The sequence below is a fragment of the Gobio gobio genome, assembly GCF_949357685.1.
Source record: "Gobio gobio genome assembly, chromosome: 14".
Taxonomy (NCBI): domain Eukaryota; kingdom Metazoa; phylum Chordata; class Actinopteri; order Cypriniformes; family Gobionidae; genus Gobio; species Gobio gobio.
In genome coordinates, this window is record NC_137107.1 from 52,424,050 (window position 1) to 52,447,104 (window position 23,055).

Below are 23,055 nucleotides of genomic sequence, written 5' to 3' on the forward strand. Positions count from 1 at the left end.
CAAAATCCGACACATCCGCCTTTCGCTCGCGAGAGTTTTTTGACATACGTCAGCATGACATCAGAGCAAGGCGGACCGCCCTCGGACACTTTTCTAACCGGCATGCATCTCGCGCTGATCACCGGTGATCGGTTCTGCGCAGATTTCGCTCATCTCAAACAAGCCTCTTGTCTTCCGTCCGGACCCCACCCTTCTTGTTAACTGATTATTGTTTAATTGGCCCCACCTGTTTCTCGCCTGATTTGTGCCCTTTATAGTCTCCTCGTGTTTGCAGTCTTGTGTCAGATCGTTGGTCGTTTGTCTCCAGGGGCCTATACCATGAAGCCGGTTTAGCTGGCTAGCCAGATATGTTTAAGCTTAGTTTGTGCTAATCCTGGGTTTTAGGTACCATTAAAGTGATTTGGCTTTTAGCAGTGTTCATTTCCAGTAACGCTAACGCTAATGCTCCATGGCAGGTTATGTTCTGGATAAGAGATCAAACTGAAATTGGACCAATCAGCTGTGAGCACAGTGACACACCTCTGATGCAATAAAGTCCCTGTTTCTATTCCAAAATAAAGGTCACTATATAGCAAATGTGTTTTAAAGACTAAAGCGTCTGGCTTTTAACAATGCTTATTTAATATAATAATAATTTTGAATGACTTACGATAAAATTTATGTAATTATCATACCCTTAAGCAATTACACATGTATCATTTTAGTTAATCAATCATTAATAGGCACTTAGTTGAAACTAATATAAATAGCCTATACAAAGGTCATACAAATAAGCTTTAAAGTCAATAAATAAAGCTATAAAAATTACTACATTACTCAATTCTCTAAATATCAACTAAACTAACTTCATAACTTTTACTTGCATTGACGTAGTGAATATTTTCTTTAAGTTGTGCTCTTTTATAGACAGCTCTTTTCTTCTTGCTGTGTAAATTTGTTTAAATTCTTAATATTTTTCAATCATGTAATATTCTGCAGAAGAGAGAAATGAATCTCGCTGCTTCTCTCGTGAGAAGTGAATCTCAGTGTCACTGATCCACAGCCTGTGATTGGCTGTTCACTGCTGATGTCACAGCTAAACTCCTAAACTCAGGATCAAAGCCTGAGTTGACAGAGAAAGCTGATGATCAGCATCATGGGACCAACAAAGCCTGAATAGATTGGTTTGGTTTTGTCAATTTGAAACTAATCCTGTAACCCTGAAGGCCAATTTATACTTCTGCGTCGAGTGCACGCAGAGGGTACGGCGTACCCTACGCCGTAGCCTGACGCGCACCTCTCCAAAAATGTAACAACGCGGACCGCAAGCGCTGTGATTGGTCTGCCAGAACCCCTCCCTCAGGTCAATAAATAAATAAAAAATCTGCGATAGGATTGTGTGTGTGTGATAACTTAATGGTTATCTTAATATCTAAGTAAGTTATGTGAGAAATGGGATGATAGTTCCTTATGTCTGCTATAACACAATATTTTGTAGTCCAGCGATTCTTTATGGTAGTAAATAAATACATAGATCCGCTGAGTATAGTTTATTTATTTTCTCATTGAAACCAAAGATGTTAATCAGTAATTGTATATCAAGAACAGGGACACATTAGGGTATATTTCGTGAATGAAGTCTCCGCAACAGCAATCGATTGCTCGAGCCACCGCTGCTGAAAACAGCGGCCACGAGCTCCGCATGATTTCACACACGCATTCCAGCACCAGATCGCCTTATTTAACTTTATTAATCAACTAGAGATGCTTCATTTGTATTAGATACAACAACTCAAGCTGCAAGAAAAGCCGCTCTCTCACTGCTGCTGATACTCCGACATGAATGTACAGATTCTACACAACAAGCTGCTTCTTCTTCGGCTGTTGTCTTGATTACACCAACATGCCCGAGGACACTGCCTACTAGCGTCTGCATGTGTAATTGCACATTGACGCAGACAACAGCGCAGAAGTATAAATGCTCACGACGGCGTCGGCTACGCGCGTACACTACGGCGTACTCTCGACGCAGAAGTATAAATTGTCCTTGAGTTTGTTAAACTACCATCATGGTACAGGCCCCTGGTTTCCCCGTTGTGCTTCATGTTCTGTTCCAGTTGGTTTGGTATTTCAAGTTTGATTTTCCCCCTTGTGGGTTTTTGTTTTGTTTTGTGTTTGTGTTTATTATTTTGTCAATAAATCCACCTTTCTCTGCAATTGAGTCCTCGTTCCCAGTTTTCCTTTGCGCAACGTAATGCTGCTGTGTAACACCGCAGCTTCCCTTCAGATTAATTTATTGCTTCTCAAATTAAATAACAAAGTTTTGTAAGGTACGGCTTGACTATATTGTTACTATTTCTTGCTCATTTATTTAACAGCAGTTTTCTAATGGGTTATGAATTTGCATGCCTTCAGATGCGTCACCCTAGGGTCCACTTCAAATGTGGTCACTCTAGGGCACTATACTGTGTTAATCTGGGCCTGTTAATGTGCCACTTTACAGAAGATCTCAGACATCAGCATAATGAATGAGGGGAAAACAGGGAACTTTAGGAGACAAAGAGGCTTTTCAGCAGCTCAGATAAACATGATGGTCCTGTTGTTTCTCTCAGACTTTGGACAGGAGTTCAACAAACCTTGTTTTAAATGCAATTCATATCTATTTTGTATCAAAATGCTCCATATTCCTGACAGAAACATGTTCACTTCATTTAAATGTAATTAAAGGGTCATTCCATGTCAAATCAACAATTTTACCCATTGAAAAAAATTAAGAATAGAAGGATATCAAGATATCTTTCATATTTTTAGAGTGACAGGCACATAAACTTTGGAAAAATAATATTTATGGCACTCAGGTATATTCTATGAAATTGTGTTGATAGAAAAAACAAGATCCATTTCTAGTTTCAACATTATTTGTTGTTCAGACATTCCTCTGTAAAAGACAAAAGTATCAGCTGTGTGCAAAGTGACCCACGTTTGGTTTTTGACCACTGAAAATGTGAACAATTGTGAACAAAGATCGCTAAAGTCGACAGAATTTACTAATAGTCCTACCAATATCTGTTTAAAAGTAAAATAAAGCTGCCATCTTTTTTAAAGTCGTTTATACCCTCCTGTAATTTGGATTACTCAGTAAATATACATCAATGACATTTAATATTTTGGCTTTCATTAATATTTATGTTTGTTTTTCTTCAGAAAAAAATATTAACAAAATATATTTTTTAGCCAGGTCTGGTCGACTCTGGTAATTCAGTGTAAATTCAGTAACTTGTCTTTGATTTCTCCAGATCTGGTCCTGTGGGCGTCAGTATCTCACAGTGATCACAGTTCACACCTGCAGTGAAGCCCCTCCCACCACTGAAGCCCCTCCCACCAGTGAAGCCCCTCCCACAACAATTCACCAATAAATACTGGGAATATTCACATCATCCTACAAGAGAAGGACAAACTCCAAAGGTGTAGCAGCTGAAATCTGTGTGACTGTTAAAGATGGAGTTTATTAAAGAGGAGATTGAAGACATGAGTTATCCAGAACCATCCAGAATAAAACATGAAGATACTGAGGAACAAATAGGTTGGTGTTCATTCTTGATTCTTCATTATTGACTGCTTTAGTAGCTGTACTGTTCTCATTGAGGTGTAGCAACTCCAACTAAACAGTGAGCTAAACTCTCTCTATTCATGAACATGAAGAAATCCTTAGTTCTTTGTATGCAGATTTATTTTCTTCACATTGTACTGAATCCATACATATCAGATGAGTGATGAGAGATAAGAGATGAGAGATGAGAGATGAGAGATGAGAGAGTGAAACTAGGAAACAAACAGCAAGATACTGAAATTAGCTAAATCACCTAGTTTCAATGAACATTACTTTTACAGCATGAAATCAATATGCTTAAAAGTTAACTTAGTCAGAACATAGATTATATACATACAAGCGATGCTTCTGCTGGGGAATCAACGGGCAGTATGCATTTTCCCTGGCACAATGAACGTCTGCATTTTTTACCAGTCTGCCGTTTCTCACGCGATTTCCTACTTCCGGTTTTAACTCAGTAAACAAACGTCAAAATAAGAGTCTGCATGAAACTGAAAGTATACTAAATTAAATGCATAAAAATTAAACTTAAATGCCTGAAGGGCAGAACACTCCCCGTCTGACCTTAAAGGTCACTATTAACTATCAAATGTCTCTGAACTTTCAGTCTTTGGACAGAAGAAGAACTACTTCTGACACTGGTCTCAAGAACACCTTTGCAGAACCTTGATCCGATGTCCTGAGCTCCACCTTCCTTACTTTGCTGTCTCTCCCAGGGAAGACAGCTGTGATCCTTGCCATAGGCCACGCGTTACGTGCAGCTTGACTATCCTTCAGGAGCACAATGTCCCCTTCTTTCAGATCCCGTTGGGAATCTCTCCATTTCCGGCGGACTTGCAGAGTGGGGAGGAACTCCTGACGCCAGCGACGCCAGAATCTGTCAGCGAGAGCTTGGACTTGTTTCCATTGTCTGCTGAGAAGGTCCTTGTCTGTGAAGTCTCCGTGCGGTGGGGCAACCCCAACCTTCTGGGTAAGTATCATTGCAGGAGACAATATGAACGGTGATTCTGGGTCATTGGAGACTGGAACGAGAGGTCTGGCATTGATTATCGCAGTCACTTCCATCATGAGTGTGCACAGGACGTCGTGGGTGAGTTGGATGTTCTCTCGGAGCAGGATTGCATCAAGGATCCGTCTAGATAGGCCTATCATACGTTCCCATGATCCTCCCATATGGGACGCATGAGGAGGATTAAACACCCATGAGCACCCCTGTTGACTCAAGAAGTTCTGCACTGTGATGTCAGGTTGTTGTCGGCTTAGTCCCAGTTCTTTTGCAGCGGCTACAAAGTTTGTTCCACAGTCTGATCTTATCTGCTTCGCAGGTCCCCGTATGGCAAAGAAACGTCTCAATGCATTAATGCAACTGGACGTGTCTAGGGAGTCGATGATCTCAATGTGCACGGCTCTAGAGCTCATACAGCAGAAGAGCATCGCCCATCTTTTGCTTTGGGCCTGTCCACCTCGTGTACGCCTGGAAACAATTTGCCATGGTCCGAACACATCCACTCCTACATAGGTGAAAGGTGGGCATGTGTGCAAGCGTTCTGGAGGTAAGTCTGCCATAAGTTGTTCCTCTGTTCTTCGTCGTAACTTTCGGCACACTACACATTTGTGTAAGACAGAGGCAATAAGTCGTTTTCCACCTATGACCCAGAAGCCCGCTGCTCTCAGGGCCCCTTCGGTGAAGTGACGGCCTTGATGCTTTACCTCTTCATGATACTGTCGCACCAACAGCAGAGAAACGTGGCTGGTCTTGGGCAGGATGATGGGGTTTTTTTCCTGAGTGCTCAAGTCAGCGTGTTTTAATCTGCCACCAACACAAATCAGATGACCTACAAGAACAGGTCTGAGCTTGTGAAGGGAACTGTCCTTGGTTACAGCTTGTCCAAACTCAAGTGCTGTGAGCTCTTTTGCAAAGACATCTTCCTGTGCGGCTCTGATGATGATGTGTCTCACCTGCGACAACTCATCCGGTGTGCGTGAGAGGTTGCAGTGGTGCCATCCTTTACATTCACTGGAGTTGTTGTGTCTGTAAGTTCTGGCTATGTGGATGAGTAGGGCAATAGCCCTGGTGAGGGAGCGCATGCATGAAAAGCGCTGAAACCGTGTGGTGGTAAGGCCTCGGTTTCGTATCTGAGTAAGAAAACTACTCACTTCAGGTCGTATTTCCATGTCTGATTCTGGGTTAACAAGTTCAACCGTCCTGCCTGTATCCATGTCAGATGAATTTGGCTGGTGTAAAAAGGCTGGTCCAGTGAACCACTTAGTCTTTGTCAGTTGGGACGCAGGAACTGACCTGGATGCGTGGTCAGCCGGGTTGTCCTCTGTGTTGACATAAAACCATTGGTTAGGTCTTGTGGACTGACAAATTCGTCTGACTCGATTATGAACGTAGACGTAGAAGCGTTTTGTCTGATTGTGAATGTATCCAAGCACGACCTTGCTGTCACAATAGAACTTGATTGCATCAAGCTTCAGGTCCAGTTCATCTTGGATGAGTTCGGCGACTTCCACGGCTAATACAGCGGCACACAATTCCAACCGAGGAATGGTAGGTTCGGACTGTGGGGCCAGCTTAGCCTTCCCTAAAATGAATCCTACTTCAACTTGTCCCTCAGCTTGAATGGTCCTGAGATATGCAACCACTCCAATGGCCTTTGTGGACGCATCAGAGAACACACATAGCTCTGTGTATACAGCATTGGAAAGTGACGTTGCAGTGTATGAACGTGGGATGTGCAGCTTGCTTAGGTCATGCAGTGACTCACTCCATACTTCCCATTGCTTCAGCTTTTGTTCTGGAAGAGGAGCATCCCAGTCACATGTGTTAACACTGAGTTCCCTCAAGAGACTTTTGCCTTCAATAGTCACCGGTGCAACCATGCCTAAAGGATCAAAGACGCTATTCACTGTTGACAGGACTCCCCTGCGAGTGAAGGGTTTCTTGTGCTCTGAGACTGTGAATGTGAAAGTGTCTTCCGTTGTCTCCCACAGCAGTCCCAAACTGCGTTGCACTGTTGTAGCTTCACCACTAAGGTCGAGGTCTTTCTTAACTGCTCTGTCCTCTGGTGCAAAGGCCTGAAGGACGGCTTCACTGTTTGAGGCAAACTTGTGAAGCCTCAGGTTTGACTCACTGAGAGAGGTCTGCGTTCTCTGTAGGAGACTGATGGCTTCAGCTTCAGTTGGCACACTGATGAGCCCATCATCTACGTAAAAATGGCGTTCGACAAACTGGACCGTGTCTTTTCCATGTTTGAGTGCACCTTCATGGATGGCTCTCCTTAGTCCGTAGATGGCTACAGATGGTGACGGACTGTTGCCGAAAACATGGACCCTCATCCTGTAGTCGATGATGTCCTTAGACATATCATTGTCTCTGTACCACAAAAACCTCAGGTAGTTCCTCTGGTCTCTGCGGACAAGAAAGCAGTGGAACATCTGCTGTATGTCAGCGATCACTGCTACCTGTTCCTTGCGAAAACGGATCAACACCCCAATGAGTGAGTTATTGAGGTCTGGGCCTGATAGAAGAACACCATTTAGAGATGTGCCGAAGTACTTTGCGCTGGAGTCAAACACCACGCGGATGCTTCCAGGCTTTTGCGGGTGGTAGACTCCGAAAGTAGGCAGGTACCAACACTCTTCATTCTCCTCCAGAGGAGGAGCCACTTCTGCATGTTTGTTGTCAAATATTTTCTTCATGAATTCTAGAAACTGGTCTCTCATCTCAGTTTTCCTCTGCAGCGTTTTCTCCAGGGAGGTGAAGCGAGTGAACACCTGTTCACGATTGTTGGACAAACGTTGACGGGGAACTCTAAAGGGGAGAGGAGCGACCCAGTTGTTTGACTTGTCTCTATACATTTCTTGGTCCATGATTTCCAAAAAGATTGTGTCCTCCATGGATGGGGCGGGTTTGTTATCGGACTCAGTCTCGTTGAAAACCTGTAGTCCAAGGGCCTCCAACGATGCCTTGTGTGGTTTGTTCTTCTGCTCCCTGCCATGGGACACATCTTCGGTCAGCTTCATGAAGCTTTCACATGGTCTTAGAATGGAGGGTCGGCCATTGTCTAGCACACATGTCTTGAACGCGCTCACAGCTGGTTTATGTGCATTCCCTAGGCACACGTCTCCTATCAGGACCCATCCCAAATCCAATCTTTGTGCAAAGGGGGCGTTGTGAGGTCCGCTCACTTGCCGTCTGACTTTATGGACTCTCACAATGTCTCTGCCTAGCAAGATGAGGATTTCCGCCTTGGGGTCGAGTTCTGGTATGTGTGCTGCTATACTTCGTAGGTGTGGATGATGACGGGCTGCATCAGGTGTCGGTATTTCAGAGCGATCATTGAGAATGTCATTACACTCAATTAGCGGTGGTAGCAATAGGCTAGTCTGCCCATCAAGCGATTCAACCTGGAAACCCTCTGCCTTTCTGCCTGATGTCTCAACCAATCCGGCACAGGTCTTCAGTGAGTAGGGGAATGGTTGGCCCTTGATGTTGAAAAGCTCGAAGAAATCTGATCGCACCAATGAACGGTTACTTTGATCATCCAAAATTACGTACATCTTGGTTGCCTTTTCACGTTGACCTTGAGGGTATATTCGCACCAGACAGATCTTCGAGCAGGATCTTGCCGTTCGCTCTGGACCACATACCTGTGTGCAGTGTGAGGAGATGGTTGTACTGTCGCTAGCATGTTCCTTTTCCTCCCCGCCATTGTCTGGTGGGGGTGTAGGCCTTCTGTAGACTTGAGGTGGTGGACCTGGATGCATTGCAGCATGATGTCGGTCGCTGTCGCACTCCATGCACTTTACTGTTGTCTTACAGTCTCTTGCAAGATGACTAGCTGATGTGCAGCACTTGAAACAAATTCCATTCTCCTTGAGAATGCTCTTTCTTTCTTCAAGCGTCTTCCTTCTAAACACTCTGCATTTCCTTAGAGAATGTGGTTTGTCGTGAATGGGACAGTTTTTCTCTGACCCACCGAGCTTTCTCTCCGGTGAGTTCGCAGGTGGGTCTTTGCCCGAAGAGATGTCTGTCTTATGAACGGATATTTTTCTTCCATAATTATTTGAGACTACTTTGTCTGACTTCAGTCCGATGTTGCTGGAGGATAGAAGGATGAAACTGGGATCATTCCTCCGTCGTGCTTCGTGGCAGATGAAATCGGCAAAGTAATCGAATGGGGGGAAATAGCCATTGTTATCTTCTTTAAATCTTGAGCCGACTGAGAGCCATTTCTCCTGTAGCCCGTGAGGGAGTTTCTCCACTATGGGCCCAATGCCCCTGGCCGTATCCAGATAGGCCAATCCTGTGAGGTAACCTTCTTCTCTGGCACCCTGGAGTTCCATAAGAAGATCGCCTAGGTCTCTCAGCTTCCCGTAATCTTTGGTTGATATTCTTGGGAATTCATCCAATCTCTTAAAAAGAGACTTCTCCATTACTTCAGGTGCAGCGTAGCACTCTTGGAGGCGATCCCAGGCCTTTTTAAGTGCTACATCTGGGTTGCCGACATGCACAGAGCGAATCCTTTTGATGTGCTTCACAGACTCTGGTCCGAGCCATTTAATCAGCAAATCTAACATTTCAGTGGAGGTGAGTCCTAAGCCCGTAGTAGCATTACTGAATGATGATTGCCATGCTAAATAATTTTCAGGTTTATCATCGAATTGGCAGAGACTTGTACTTACTAAATCACGCCGAGCCAGGTAACGTGCCAGGTGTTCTGTTTCAGGTGTCACGCTTGGGATGGATGGTGCATACACAGGCACATATGATGGAGCTGTTGCCTTAAGTGGTGATTTGAGAGGATGATGTATTGTCTTGGATTTTACGGGGTATCTACTGTCACTAGCAGGTGTTGTATGATGTCCATCATATCTTACCAGACCTGTATGACCTCCATTAAGTGGTGTGCTGATGTGGGTTACATCCCTGAATTTAGCATGATTGCTGAAGAATGGCCTTTTCGGAGCTGCGTTATGCTCAGATGGTCTGTTATGAGTTTCAACCTCTTCTTGCCCTTCCTGTAACTGTAATTTGCGTTCTGGTAGAGGATTCCATGTGATGTAGCTCCCTTCTGACAATGCTGCCTCAGGTAATTTTGCATGGGCAGATGCTTGATGTCGTGCTACGCTATGTGCAGCTTGCGCTTCAATATATTCTTCAGTGCGTGTTACAATTTCGTTTTGTAAATTTGCTTGAGAAGATACATCAGTCTTGATTGAATCTTCTAGATCTAGTTCGGCCGCTTCTAATGCCTCGGCTTGGGCAATGGCTGCAGCCGCCTCTCTTTGAAGTTCAAGTGCACCTAGTTCAGCTTCCAGCTTTGCTTTTCCTAATTGTAGCTCTGCTTCCTTTTCTGCCCTTTGTACCTTTAGCTCTGCTTCCTTCTCAGCAAACGCTGCTCGTGCCTTCGCCGCCTCTGCTTTAGCGCGCGCCCTTACTGCAGCACTCGATGCCGATGAGTGAGAGCTCTTTGATTTTCTTGTGTGCGCAGATGCATTGTCAGTCCTTTCTAAGTCCATTTTACTAACTTGCTTCTCAAGACGTTGAAACTTCAGCTGGATTACGCTTTTTCACTGTACTGTTCTCATTGAGGTGTAGCAACTCCAACTAAACAGTGAGCTAAACTCTCTCTATTCATGAACATGAAGAAATCCTTAGTTCTTTGTATGCAGATTTATTTTCTTCACATTGTACTGAATCCATACATATCAGATGAGTGATGAGAGATAAGAGATGAGAGATGAGAGATGAGAGATGAGAGAGTGAAACTAGGAAACAAACAGCAAGATACTGAAATTAGCTAAATCACCTAGTTTCAATGAACATTACTTTTACAGCATGAAATCAATATGCTTAAAAGTTAACTTAGTCAGAACATAGATTATATACATACAAGCGATGCTTCTGCTGGGGAATCAACGGGCAGTATGCATTTTCCCTGGCACAATGAACGTCTGCATTTTTTACCAGTCTGCCGTTTCTCACGCGATTTCCTACTTCCGGTTTTAACTCAGTAAACAAACGTCAAAATAAGAGTCTGCATGAAACTGAAAGTATACTAAATTAAATGCATAAAAATTAAACTTAAATGCCTGAAGGGCAGAACAGTAGCTGTGAAATAATCAGTATATGGATGATAAATGATAGAGAAATGCATCTAAATGATCATATTTTATCAGTTTTAATCGTAGCGAATGACAGAACTGACCTTTGCACATTAAAGATACTTAAACACTTACTACAATAAGGTCTCATTTGTTAACATTAATTAATGTATTAACTGACAATCAACAATACATTTGTTACAATATTTGTAAATCTTTGTTAATATTAGTTGATATAAAACCGGCTGTTCATTGTTGGTTCATGTTACTTAACAAATGTTAACAAATACAACTTTTGTAAATGTTGACATTAACATGAACTAAGATTAATAAATGCTGTAGAAGTGCAGTTCATTATTAGTTCATGTTAACTAATGAAACCTTATTGTGTTACCGATACTTTATACTCACACAGACTTTGTCTTGTTTTCTGCTCAGTGTTTTTAATTTTCACATTTAACCTCATTGAACTGATTCTGACTACTTTATATGTTTATTTTAGACCAGATGGAAGAGAAGGAGCAACAACACAAACTAAATGATGTAAAGAAACTCTGTGACTTCAAAACTCAAGAAACAAAAGCAAAAAAGCTGCACACCTGCTCTCAGTGTGGAAAGAGTTTTTCTCACTCATCAGCTCTCAGTAGACATTTGCGCATTCACTCTGGAGAAAAAACATTCAAGTGTGATCATTGTGGCAAAGGATTTATTTTATCATCACTTCTAAAACAACACCTGATAGTTCATTCAGGTGAGAGACCTCATGTGTGTTCTCTCTGTGGAAAGAGTTTTTCACGACTGAACAGTTTTAAACAGCACCAGAAAACACATGATGAAGTGAGAGATCATGTGTGTTGTGACTGTGGGAAGAGCTTTACTACATCTAGTCAGCTGAAAAAACACCGAAGAATTCACACTGGAGAGAAACCGTATACATGCACTCAGTGTGGAAAGAGTTTTTCTCGAGCATCAGTTCTCAGTGTTCATCTGCTCCATCACTCTGGGAAAAAAACATTCAGCTGTGATCAGTGTGGGAAAGGTTTTATTTCATCATCAGAACTAAAAAGACACCTGGTAGCTCATTCAGGTGAGAAGCCTCATGTGTGTTCTCTCTGTGGAAAGAGTTTTTCATGGCTGAAGAGTTTTAAAGATCACCAGAAAACACACACAGGTGTGAAAGATCATGTGTGTTGTGACTGTGGGATGAGCTTTGGTAAAATTGGTCATCTGAAACGGCACCAAAGAACTCATACTGGAGAAAAACCTTACAAGTGCTCATACTGTGACAAGAGATTCAATCAGTCTGGAAACCTGAAAACACATGAGCGAGTTCATACTGGAGAGAAGCCGTACCACTGTACTCAGTGTGAGAAGAGTTTCAGAGATCCATCAGGTTTAAAAAATCATCTGATCTGTCACTCTGGAGAAAAAGCCATTTAACTGTGATCAGTGTGGAAAAGATTTTATATCTCCATCAAAGTCTAAAACAACACCTGATGGTTCATTCAGGTGAGAAGCCTCATGTGTGTTCTCTCTGTGGAAAGAGTTTTTCATGGCTGAAGAGTTTTAAACTGCACCAGAAAACACATGATGAAGTGAGAGATCATGTGTGTTGTGACTGTGGGAAGAGCTTTACTACATCTAGTCAGCTGAAAAAGCACCAAAGAATTCACACTGGAGAAAAACCTCACAAGTGCTCATATTTTCTATATATTGAAATCATTATGTTGACAACTTATAATAAATACTTCAATGAGCTCACGGTTTCTGGCTTAAATTAATTCATTGTTAGCTAACTGCGTGATTTTGTATATGTATATTTCTGAAATGCATAACTTGGACACAGTCTCCTCTGATAACAGATCACTCTAAATTGTAATGTAGACAAAGACAGTTTCTGTAAAGCTGCACTGAAACGATATGTAGTGTGAAAAGCGCTGAACAAATAAATATTAATTGAATTATGACAAGTTTTTCCACTCAACAGTCAACAACTCTCACAGTGTAAATAAAGTCGGATTGGATTGTGTCTAAATAGTTCTTTCTAGAATTAGATATATTCATGTAATTTAATTGTGTACTAAATTGTCTTTTGATACATGCAGTTATGAGAAATAAAACAGAAAGAACATCTTGTCTTGATTGATGTATTTAATGAACACTAATCATCACAGCTGTTCGTCATCTAGGTTATCATCATGTGTGTATTAGTTCCTTATGTCACTCATCACTCTTTCTTAATACTGTAAGAAATATGTTTGGGATGTACAGTATTATTGTCAACCAAATTATCAGATCTTGCATCACACAAAGAGTTGGAGTTCCTTTTTGTCCTTCATTATTGCTGAATCCAAACCAGAATTCTGGCCACGTCTGTTTTATGATATTTGGGAATATTTGCCCTAACAGCTCAACTGTACCATATATTTGCCAAAAGTGACCCAAATTATTATTAATTATGTAGGTCATATTTGCCATATCAAATGTGGTTCACTTTAGACACCCACCTACATTTTGGTGTAATGTACTCGGCCATATTTGCTATGCCATGTGTTGTTCACATTAGGTTCACATTCAGAGTCGCCAGTGATTACTGTCCCACATCTTTGCCAAAACTGACCCAGAGTCACCAGTGATTACTGTCCCACATCTTTGCCAAAACTGACCCAGAGTCACCAGTGATTACTGTCCCACATCTTTGCCAAAACTGACCCAGAGTCACCAGTGATTACTGTCCCACATCTTTGCCAAAACTGACCCAGAGTCACCAGTGATTACTGTCCCACGTCTTTGCCAAAACTGATCCAGAGTCACCAGTGATTACTGTCCCACATCTTTGCCAAAACTGACCCAGAGTCGCCAGTGATTACTGTCCCACATCTTTGCCAAAACTGACCCAGAGTCACCAGTGATTACTGCCCCACATCTTTGCCAAAACTGGCCCAGAGTCACCAGTGATTACTGTCCCACATCTTTGCCAAAACTGACCCAGAGTCGCCAGTGATTACTGTCCCACATCTTTGCCAAAACTGACCCAGAGTCGCCAGTGATTACTGTCCCACATCTTTGCCAAAACTGGCCCAGAGTCACCAGTGATTACTGTCCCACATCTTTGCCAAAACTGACCCAGAGTCGCCAGTGATTACTGTCCCACATCTTTGCCAAAACTGACCCAGAGTCGCCAGTGATTACTGTCCCACATCTTTGCCAAAACTGACCCAGATATGTTTCAAGATAACTGGGCAACATTTGCTGCAACACGTGAGCCACATTTGGTTTGTACACCAGATTGGCCAAATCAAATGTATTATTTACAATGTGTTTTTGCAGCAGTGAGGAATGTAGCCAATCACAGACATAGTTGTTGATCTCTTGAACGCAATGGCCAATCAGAATCCACCCAATGCTCAAAACACCAGAGTTTTTATGCAGCAGGCTCATGAAACCTCTCATTAACAAACAAAGTGTAGACACGATGTAAGTAAGAGATTTATTGAGCATTGTAGGCAGCTTCATTGATTATAACTGAGCTTTGTGAGATGAACTGACAAAGCAACAGCGTTTTAGTGATTGTAAAGGGAGACATCTTTTATCACAGATGAACACAACATTTATTCATTTTGAAGCCTAAATGCAGTCGCCAGAAGTAAAAAGCTAAAGGCAAGCTATATAGTATTTATTAAAATTTCAATAAAACATGTCTAATGAACTAAATAAATTATTATGAATTAGATCAACAACTTTGATCTACTTTGAACTTTGAGTCCTAAGAAATTTTTCTTTTTATGATTTAATACAAATACATTACCAAAACGGTGATAATCCAATACTTATCCTTTAATTTTTTGGGGCAAAGCGCTGCTGTTTTACTAAATTAAACCATGGATTTAAAAATATATTCTTAAATAATGTTTAAATTATGTAATATTATTATTGTTGTTATTATTATTTTGACAAGTATTCTATAGGCCTACAATAGTAATATATTTCTGTCACAATTTCATCTAGTTAAACCGTTTATTTTGACAGGTTTTAGTGAGGACATATTTCAGGGAAGATCTGTTTCAGAGTGTATTTGATAATGGCTTTTAATCAAATAAAATGATGAAAATGTTCATTAGGGGGTCTCAGATCAGCTCTGGAAATGTTCATACAGTATGTTCATGCCCAAATATGTTTTTTGAGACGTTAAACACCACGAGCATCGCGTAGGCTACTTAATGTAGGCTAGTAGACGAAACGGCGCTGCTCATTCACACAGAGACAGAACAAGCAGATCATATATTCATATAGCAGTGTTTTGAGCTTTAATATTCTCAGACCATGTCGTGATTTGATTTATTGTGCAGCTCTACTGTCGATGTATTCATTCATCCATCAGTTTGCGTGTTTTACGTGACATCTGCGCTATACTGTAGGTAATTCCGGGATTCCCTCTGCATCATAGAAAACATTCGGCCTTAAGTTATAAACGTACCTTTATCTGCACAGAGGGATGGTGTTCCCGAACATGTTCTATGTTCTTCCTTTGCATCAACATTTTTTTTGCTAATTAGATATCCTCCAGGACAACAGCCGGCTATTTTTTGTCTATATCCAAAGATTTTCCATACTATCCCGGGGTTCACGACAGCGTTTCGCTTTCAGCTGGGTCTAACGTATGTCTTGTCCGTCCGTCTCCATCTTTTTGTGATTTTTGCGTGTTCATTCTCCCGCCCTTCAATTCAATGCAGTCGTTTCCGGATCGCGTTTTTTCCCCCTTTGTATTATTTATTTTTACTCAGTAACGGATGTGGTTTAAAATGTAGCGACGCACAATACTTCAAACAAAACATACTTAAGTAAAAGTAAAATTACATATTTTTAAATCTACTTAAAAAAGTAGAAGTATGCAGAAAAACTACTCAATTACAGTAACGCGAGTAAATGTTAATTCGTTACTTTCCACCTCTGATAGATAGTATGTCTAGCATCATATTTTTTCACAAAATTAAATAGAAAGACCTGCAAGGCGTCATACCGAGGCCGTGGTTTGAGTGGTGATTAGCAAACAAACAAACACGCTGCAAAAAGGGGGCGTTTTGAGGACTCACAATAGAGAAGGTGCAACCAATAAGGTCAGTGTATTGCTTCAAGCGCGCGAAAAAAACACTTTAAAAAGGCCAGCATTGTTTCCGGAAGTACAGAGAATGAATTTTTCTTTTTGGTGTTGAGGTTCGGAAACATTATTTTTCAACAGATTTAATATGGCGTGTGAAAAGAACCTTAGCTTTTCTACTCTACTGAACAGAGGCGGACAAGCAGGCTCAAGCCTAAGCCCAGTCAGTGTGAATGACTTGATGAAGCAGCTGATCTCCGGCATGATGACTGGTTTTCTTGAACCAGTTTTACTCAACAGCCACATTGTCTACCAGCAAATTACTGGTAAGATATTTCTATAAATCAAAGAATATAAACAAGATAAAAAGTGATTACATTTTCAATGAATGTAAACATAAGTGTTCAATGTTTCCCACAGATTAGAAACCAATTTGTGGTGGCGGGCGGAGGCATGGGGCGGGTGAAGGGGATGGGTTCAGTGATTGCCACAAATATCGATTTCGATCTTGATTCTCTATCAATTCATATATATATATATAGCCTACTGTACTGTAGGATGTAAGTTATTAACTTTTTAAAATTTCACATTAAAAGAAATCTAGTGTTTGATCATGTATAAATATTTTTTCAAATGCAAAACCTAAAATAAGTAAGAAGATATGATCTGCAATACTTTGAGCAACTAGATACATATTTATTAGTACTGTATATTTATTAAAGAGCCACACAGGCCTCTTTGCATTGGAATTCTCTATTGTAACCTTAATTACTACACTAATTGTAGCTCAAACTAAAAAAATACTACACCTTTCCTGTAGCTCAAACAGTAGAGTGTGGCGCTAGCAACGCCAAGGTCATGGGTTCGATTCCCAGGGAAAGCAAGAACTGACAAAAATGTGTAGCTTGAATGCAATGTAAGTCGCTTTGGATAAAAGCGTCTGCCAAATGCATAAATGTAAAATGTAAATGTAAATGTAATTGTAATATAAATAATACAAAATATTTTAAGTGGTCATTAATGGACCACAATTATTGCACAAATAGTAGGCCTATTTAGTACCAAAATATATCCTCAAAATATTAAATAAATATTATTAAACTAAAATATAGAATATATAGGCTATTTAATTGAAAAATAGTTAAGGTGTATGGTCACATTTGACCACCAATGAGTATGATGTGAACAATTAGTAAGCAATGAGGGCTAAAATACAAGAAAAACATTGACATTAATGTAACAATGTTGGGTCTATCATCACTCTTCATAATAAAATGCTCCTGTAAATGTTGTAGATGTAATAATCAATGCACACTATGCTGTACTGTACCAAAACCTGCTGCAAACACCTGTACAGTGAAAATGTTGTGTATCTGCGGCTTAAGCCATTCAAATGTATTGACAGCGCGGGTTTGTTTTTAACTATTGTCCCACATAGCAAATGTTTTCTGGCCCAGCTCCGGGCCACACAATCACTTTTCCCTCGGCCCAAGTACCACAAAGAATGACGGCCCTGAAGTGGCCCAGAACTGGATTAAAGACAAGGGTCACACATGGGCCATAACCGGCCCGAATCTCAGCCAGTTAATCACCCTTAACTGGCCCTGAACTGGGCCAAAACAGGTTTTATTATTTGGTACCGATTCTCAGCCATAAGTTAACCAAATCAACACCATTGTTTAACCAGAACCCCCAAAATTGAGCCATAGCCCAGCCTAATCTTACCCAAACCATGTGAATAAATAAGCCACAAGAAAATTCAATTCTCAAAAATAGTTTATTTAACAATAATGCACAAGCCAAAAAAAAAAAAAAAAAAAAGAATTGTGTAACTGTGTGAAGGCTATTTTATTTAGTACATTCAAAGCATACCGTCTTAATTACCTCCTCAAAAAAGTGCATTTAATTTCAAAATGTTCTGGTCTGTCAGTAGCTTACTTATTGTAGTAATACACAAGCCAAAAGAAAAACTGAACAGCCAACTACAAAATTGTTCAATTCTAACTAAATGAATATATGAATTAATCTAGCACTGAAATTTAAACATATTAAATTGTAATTTTACTCTCAACAAACATAGAGCAAATTAAAACAAATACTTAAAACAAATTTACACATCAGAATGTTGGCATGTGTGAGGGATAAAGTGATCCTATTTAGGACTGTCCTCAGGAAGTGAAGTACAGCTCTGAAGCCCCTCTTTTCTCCTCAAGCGCTCTCTCCTTCCTCCATCCCTATCAGGAGCAAGCTGAAGCCATCTTTGTATAGTTGCTTCTATCTCCTGATCGGTGGCATGTTGTGTCAGACGATTTTTTCTCACAGCAGCTAAAAGACAAAATACTAAATGAATAATACAAAATTAATAAATACATATACAAACATTCATTCACCAAAGCATAACATCTTATTTTCACTTGCATTTGATTTCAAAATGTACTGGTCTATCTTAAACAGTTGCTTACTTATTGCATTGGTTAATGTAAATAGCAATGACCTCCTACAAATACTAAATGCATGTATTAGTAGCATTATTTATATAAAATACTATGAACAAACTAACGTTTAAAAAGTATACTGTTTTAAAATAACAGTTGTAGAAATTGAAGTACTGGGCATTAACATTTTTTTTTAGACTGTACAATTTTAAATTAATTAATTTTATTTAAAAACAAAAGTGGTCATGCTCACTACAGACTTACCAAGAACAATGTTCCTTAACTGCAAGCTTTTAAAGCTGATCTTCCCATTTACTCCACGCATATTTATATTCTTGGCCAGCGAGTTTGTTATCGCTGCTGTCATTATTCTCCAAACTCCATCTCTGGTGTCCGTCCCACCTTTCATTGCCAACACGCTTATCTGTGAATAAACATTTCATTTATTAATTGTTAAAATAAAACAGCAATTATCCACTAGGGATGGTTCACTTCAACCAAAAATTTGAACTACATTAACTACATTAAAAAATATATTCAAATAGAAAAGTTATTTTACATTTTAATAATATTTCACAATATTACAGCTTTTATTTTGTGTTTTTAATAACATAAAGGCAGCCTTTGTGAGCAGAAGAGACTTCTTTCAAAAACAATCAAAATAGTAGTTTCCTAACTTTTCACTGGTAGTGTATATATTTTTAAAAAAAATAAGCCTTTGGTAAGCCTAAATAAAACATCTATATCTGGAGTATAATTGACTTACCAATTGCTTTTGAAAGTCAGGAAATTTCCTCAATCGCTCCTCCAAGTTTTGCAGAGACTGAAGATCAGCTACTGGCAGTAGGTTTTGTTCAAGGCCTATGTCTTCTTCACTGACAGATTTTAGACCCTGAACTGTTCTGTATATTATCTTCATTTGGTCCATCATAATCTCTTGATTTGTGAGAATGCTACGCAGGAGGGCTGAAACAAAAGCAAGAAACTTAAATAAACCCCCTAGATCCATATGGTACACAAAGATGTAAAAGTGGTACACGATAGTATCACATTTCCCAATGAACAAATACTTACAAGTATCAAGAACAGGTTGATGTCTTAATAGTCCATGTGGCTGTTGGTAAACATTCCCTCTCTGATGCAGATCAGAGGAAGTGCAGCTTTGCAGTGGGTCAGGGGGAGAGTGAGTCCTCTGAAAAGGGTCAGGGAGAGTATGAGCTATCTCAAACAAGTCAGGAGAAATACAGCTTCTCTGAAGCAGGTCAGGGGAAGTGTGGCCTCTTTGAAACGGGTCAGCAATTGCATGGTTTCTCTGAAGCGGCTCAGGAGAATCGTGGACTTTCTGAAATGGCTCAGTAGCTGTGTGGCTTATTCGAAGTTGATCAGAGGAAGTCTGGCCTCTCTGAAATGGGTGAGCAGTTGTCTGGCTTCTCAGTCGTGAATCAGGGGAAGTGTGGCATCTCTGAAGCAGATCAGGTGGAGTGCAATCCTTGTCAAAAAAATCGGGAGAAGTACAGCTTGTGTGGAATCTCTGAAGCTGGTTAGGAGAAGTGCGGCTTCTCTGAAGCGGGTCAGGGTAAATGCGGCTCCTCTCAAGTGGATCAGCAACTGCATGGTTTCTTCGAGACCGGTCAGAATGTGTGTGGGTCCTCTTAGGTGCGTCAGAAGTATGATGTATGATGACTTTGGGAATTAGGAAGGACATTTGGTAAACTATGTGGGGTTTGCAGAAAGATAGAACAGAGCATTTAAGTTAAATTCATCAATTACCTTACTCAAAATAAGAACATCTTATACTACTTACAATTTTGTTGGCTTAGATTTGACCAACACAGACTTCTGAGTGGATCCAGTCTTCTGCTTCCTTTGGGAGTCAGAAGAAAATGAGTGAAATATCTTCGGAGCTCTGGGCAGTTCTGATCTGTTCAGAGAAAGAGAAAGAAGCTAAATGTAGTATAAGAAACAAGTAAACAAAAACAAAACAAAACAAAAAAAATTTATGGAAACTTACCTTTTCTTTGCATTATCTTTTGACTGATCAAAACGGATTTCTTCATCCTCATCTTCTCCAGGAAAAAGTATGTTCTTTGGCCTAAAGAATCACTTTGTTACTTACATATGTTCCCCACATGTTACAATACACTGACTTAACCCTTGTGTGGTGTTCATATTTTTGTTATTCAGCCAGTGTTCGTGGGTCTGGTGGACCCGCTGCATTTTTGGGTTTTTAATTCAACACAATCAAAAATTGTATGTTAAAATATTCAACAGATGTTTACTTCATCCCAATTACAAGCAATATAAACAGCATATATGGTTAATATTTTCTCTTTACCTTTGTTAGATCACATTTAAGAATTGCAACCTTGTGTGGGAACGGCAGGGGTAGATTTTTGAATTTCAAAAAAGACCATTTAGTATGTTTTAGTATGAGGACACAGATGTCGTCATAAACCATGTTTACGTTGTAATACGCATGTCATTATACACATTTGTGTCCTCATAAACCATATACATGAACATACACTAACAACAGGCCCTGACAGGAGGAGGACCGAGTAAAGGTACACAGGACCTACAATTTCCACACTTTTATTAGCCCCGGGTCCAGTGGACCCGAACATCCTGTGTGTAATATAAATGTGTGGGGGGGGTGTACAGTGTGTGGTCATTGAAAATGTGTTCTGATATATATTCCTCACAGAAAATGAGCCAAGGCCAATGAGTCTCAGTTTGAAAAAATAATTAATCGTATCATTTTTCTTTTGATAAAAAATGAAAATGGGTCCAACAGACCCGAACACCATACAAGGGTTAATATAATCATATATTATAAATAAAGACAACTTACATTCTTCTTCGTTTGACTTTAATTGGGGAATCCTCCCCATCTGTTGCAAGGTCTGTGTGTTCGACAGCTTCAGGTAGTTTTAATCTTGCCTCACTGTAACTGTCTACAAAAGATTACAATAAATATAAATACATGTTAAGGCCAACAAATCAGAAACATCTCAACACACAATCTATAAAGTAACACTTACTCGATGTAAATATAATTCTGACACTGTGTGGAGTCCATCCTTCCCCAGGTTGTTCCTTATTTTTTGTGGCTTTTACAACATCCACTTTATTTGGTGGCCACATACATTCATTTTCTTTGACCCAATTGGAAGGCACCACTTCTACTTCATTTGTTTGTTCAAAAATCACAATGTGATACATTGTCTAAACAAAATAAAAGTGTAATTTAGTAATTTATTTACCTTTTTAAAATAATCTGTAGGAACACTTTTGAGTGAATAATGTGAGAAGAGACACTATTTTGGGAACAGTAATTGCACACAACATGTACTGCAGATACAAAGAGAGGAACAAAATATAAACTACAGATTTACTGGACCCATAAACAGCTGCATGCTACCAAAAAATGTATTATGTATCATGTAAATCAATGGCTGCAGTGTGGTTTGTTTAAGTGCAGCAACGGTATAACAACAAACTTGTCATGAAATGGCAGTCTGACAAACTTTTGCACACTCTCCACTATCTGAAAATGTTTCACCGTCATCGACAAGTTAGAAACCATGAAGATGTCTAACTCTCTAGAGTCAAAAAGAAATTTCAAAGAATGATTCCTGGCATCTGTACTCCCTACCGACAATATATTCCACTCCCCTATCAACAATAATATTTTCAACCAACACAACCCTGTTCTTTATTTTGATGCAGGAATCTCTATTTGTAGTTTTGATAACTGCACCATCCATGGACAACACTTTGAACTGTTTTACTTCTCCTGTGAAAAATTGTGGTACTGGTCCTTCACTATGTTTCCGATTTATATTCTTTGGATGTCTGTGCATTAAGATTACAGTTGGAGCTGGCTTCATCAATTTCAGATAACCTGCGGATCACCTGTGTCAAAGGATTTCGTGGGCCTCTAACCAATTTTTTAAGATGACCCAAGAAATTCTCATATGGAAAACATGAAATTAAATCCAAATTACCATGGATTTTTACATCTTCACAAAGATGCACCAAACTATGAATATTGTAAACTAAAAACTCTTGTCCATAAAGCTTACCAAAATGTTCAACAAAAGATTCCAAAAGAGAATTGGCCAGATTGTTCATCGTCAAGCAATATTCTGGACTCAGTAATATGTATACGCCAATTGACAAAAGCATGAAATTGTCATATATTTGAGACTTTAACACACCCTTCAGTACAACAGGCCCAGTGTACAGCAGGAACTGACGAAATTCTGAGGCCTTCCACCTACTTTTTTCAGCCAGTGTACGTGGTCTTCTAGCGAACTCAGAAGGAATGTAATCCCTCAAAGAAAGCAGTCTCTCTGAAATCAAGGAAGCTTGACTGCTTGACATACGACAACGCAGGGGTCCAGGAGGACCCATCCACAAATCAAGCAGACGCCTCATAACCCCTAAGCATACTAAGTGCATGTAATCATAAGGGAAGCTGGCAACCATGTCAATATTAAGGTCAGCCAAAGGTGAGTGTTCATGGTGGTGGTCTACATCTGTATTTTGTCTAAAGCATTCATCCGTTCTACGCCTTGCACTTAAATCAGGAAATGTCATTCGATGTCCTATACAGACACCAGTTTGGTGACACTTGTCACATCCATGGTATGCACAGTGTGATTTCACTCCTTTGATAAAGGCTCGGGCTGGGGTGTCGCATACAACAGAGCAGATGTTCAAAAAGAACCTCTTTCCCTGAAAAACAAACCCACTGCTCAGTGACTTTAATTCACTCACCAGATGTTGCAAATACTCTGACAAAGACTTTGGTTTAG

The 23,055-nt window shown here is 40.1% G+C and overlaps 1 protein-coding gene across 1 annotated transcript; it reads left to right on the forward strand.

Moving 5' to 3' along the window:
• The first annotated feature begins 3,381 nt into the window (after positions 1 to 3,381).
• LOC307137334 (uncharacterized protein) lies at positions 3,382 to 12,814 on the forward strand. Its single transcript, XM_079834939.1, has 2 exons — positions 3,382 to 3,562; positions 11,205 to 12,814. Exons 1-2 carry the CDS (start codon positions 3,478 to 3,480, stop codon positions 12,140 to 12,142), a joined length of 1,023 nt encoding a protein of 340 aa, XP_079691065.1. The 5' UTR covers positions 3,382 to 3,477; the 3' UTR covers positions 12,143 to 12,814.
• Positions 12,815 to 23,055: the final 10,241 nt, after the last annotated feature.

Bases quoted from the DNA above. Each gene is read 5' to 3' on its own strand.
- LOC307137334 (XM_079834939.1), top strand. From the start codon at position 3,478: ATGGAGTTTATTAAAGAGGAGATTGAAGACATGAGTTATCCAGAACCA. The intron at 3,563-11,204 runs GTTGGTGTTCAT...TGTTTATTTTAG, and splicing joins AGATACTGAGGAACAAATAG to ACCAGATGGAAGAGAAGGAG.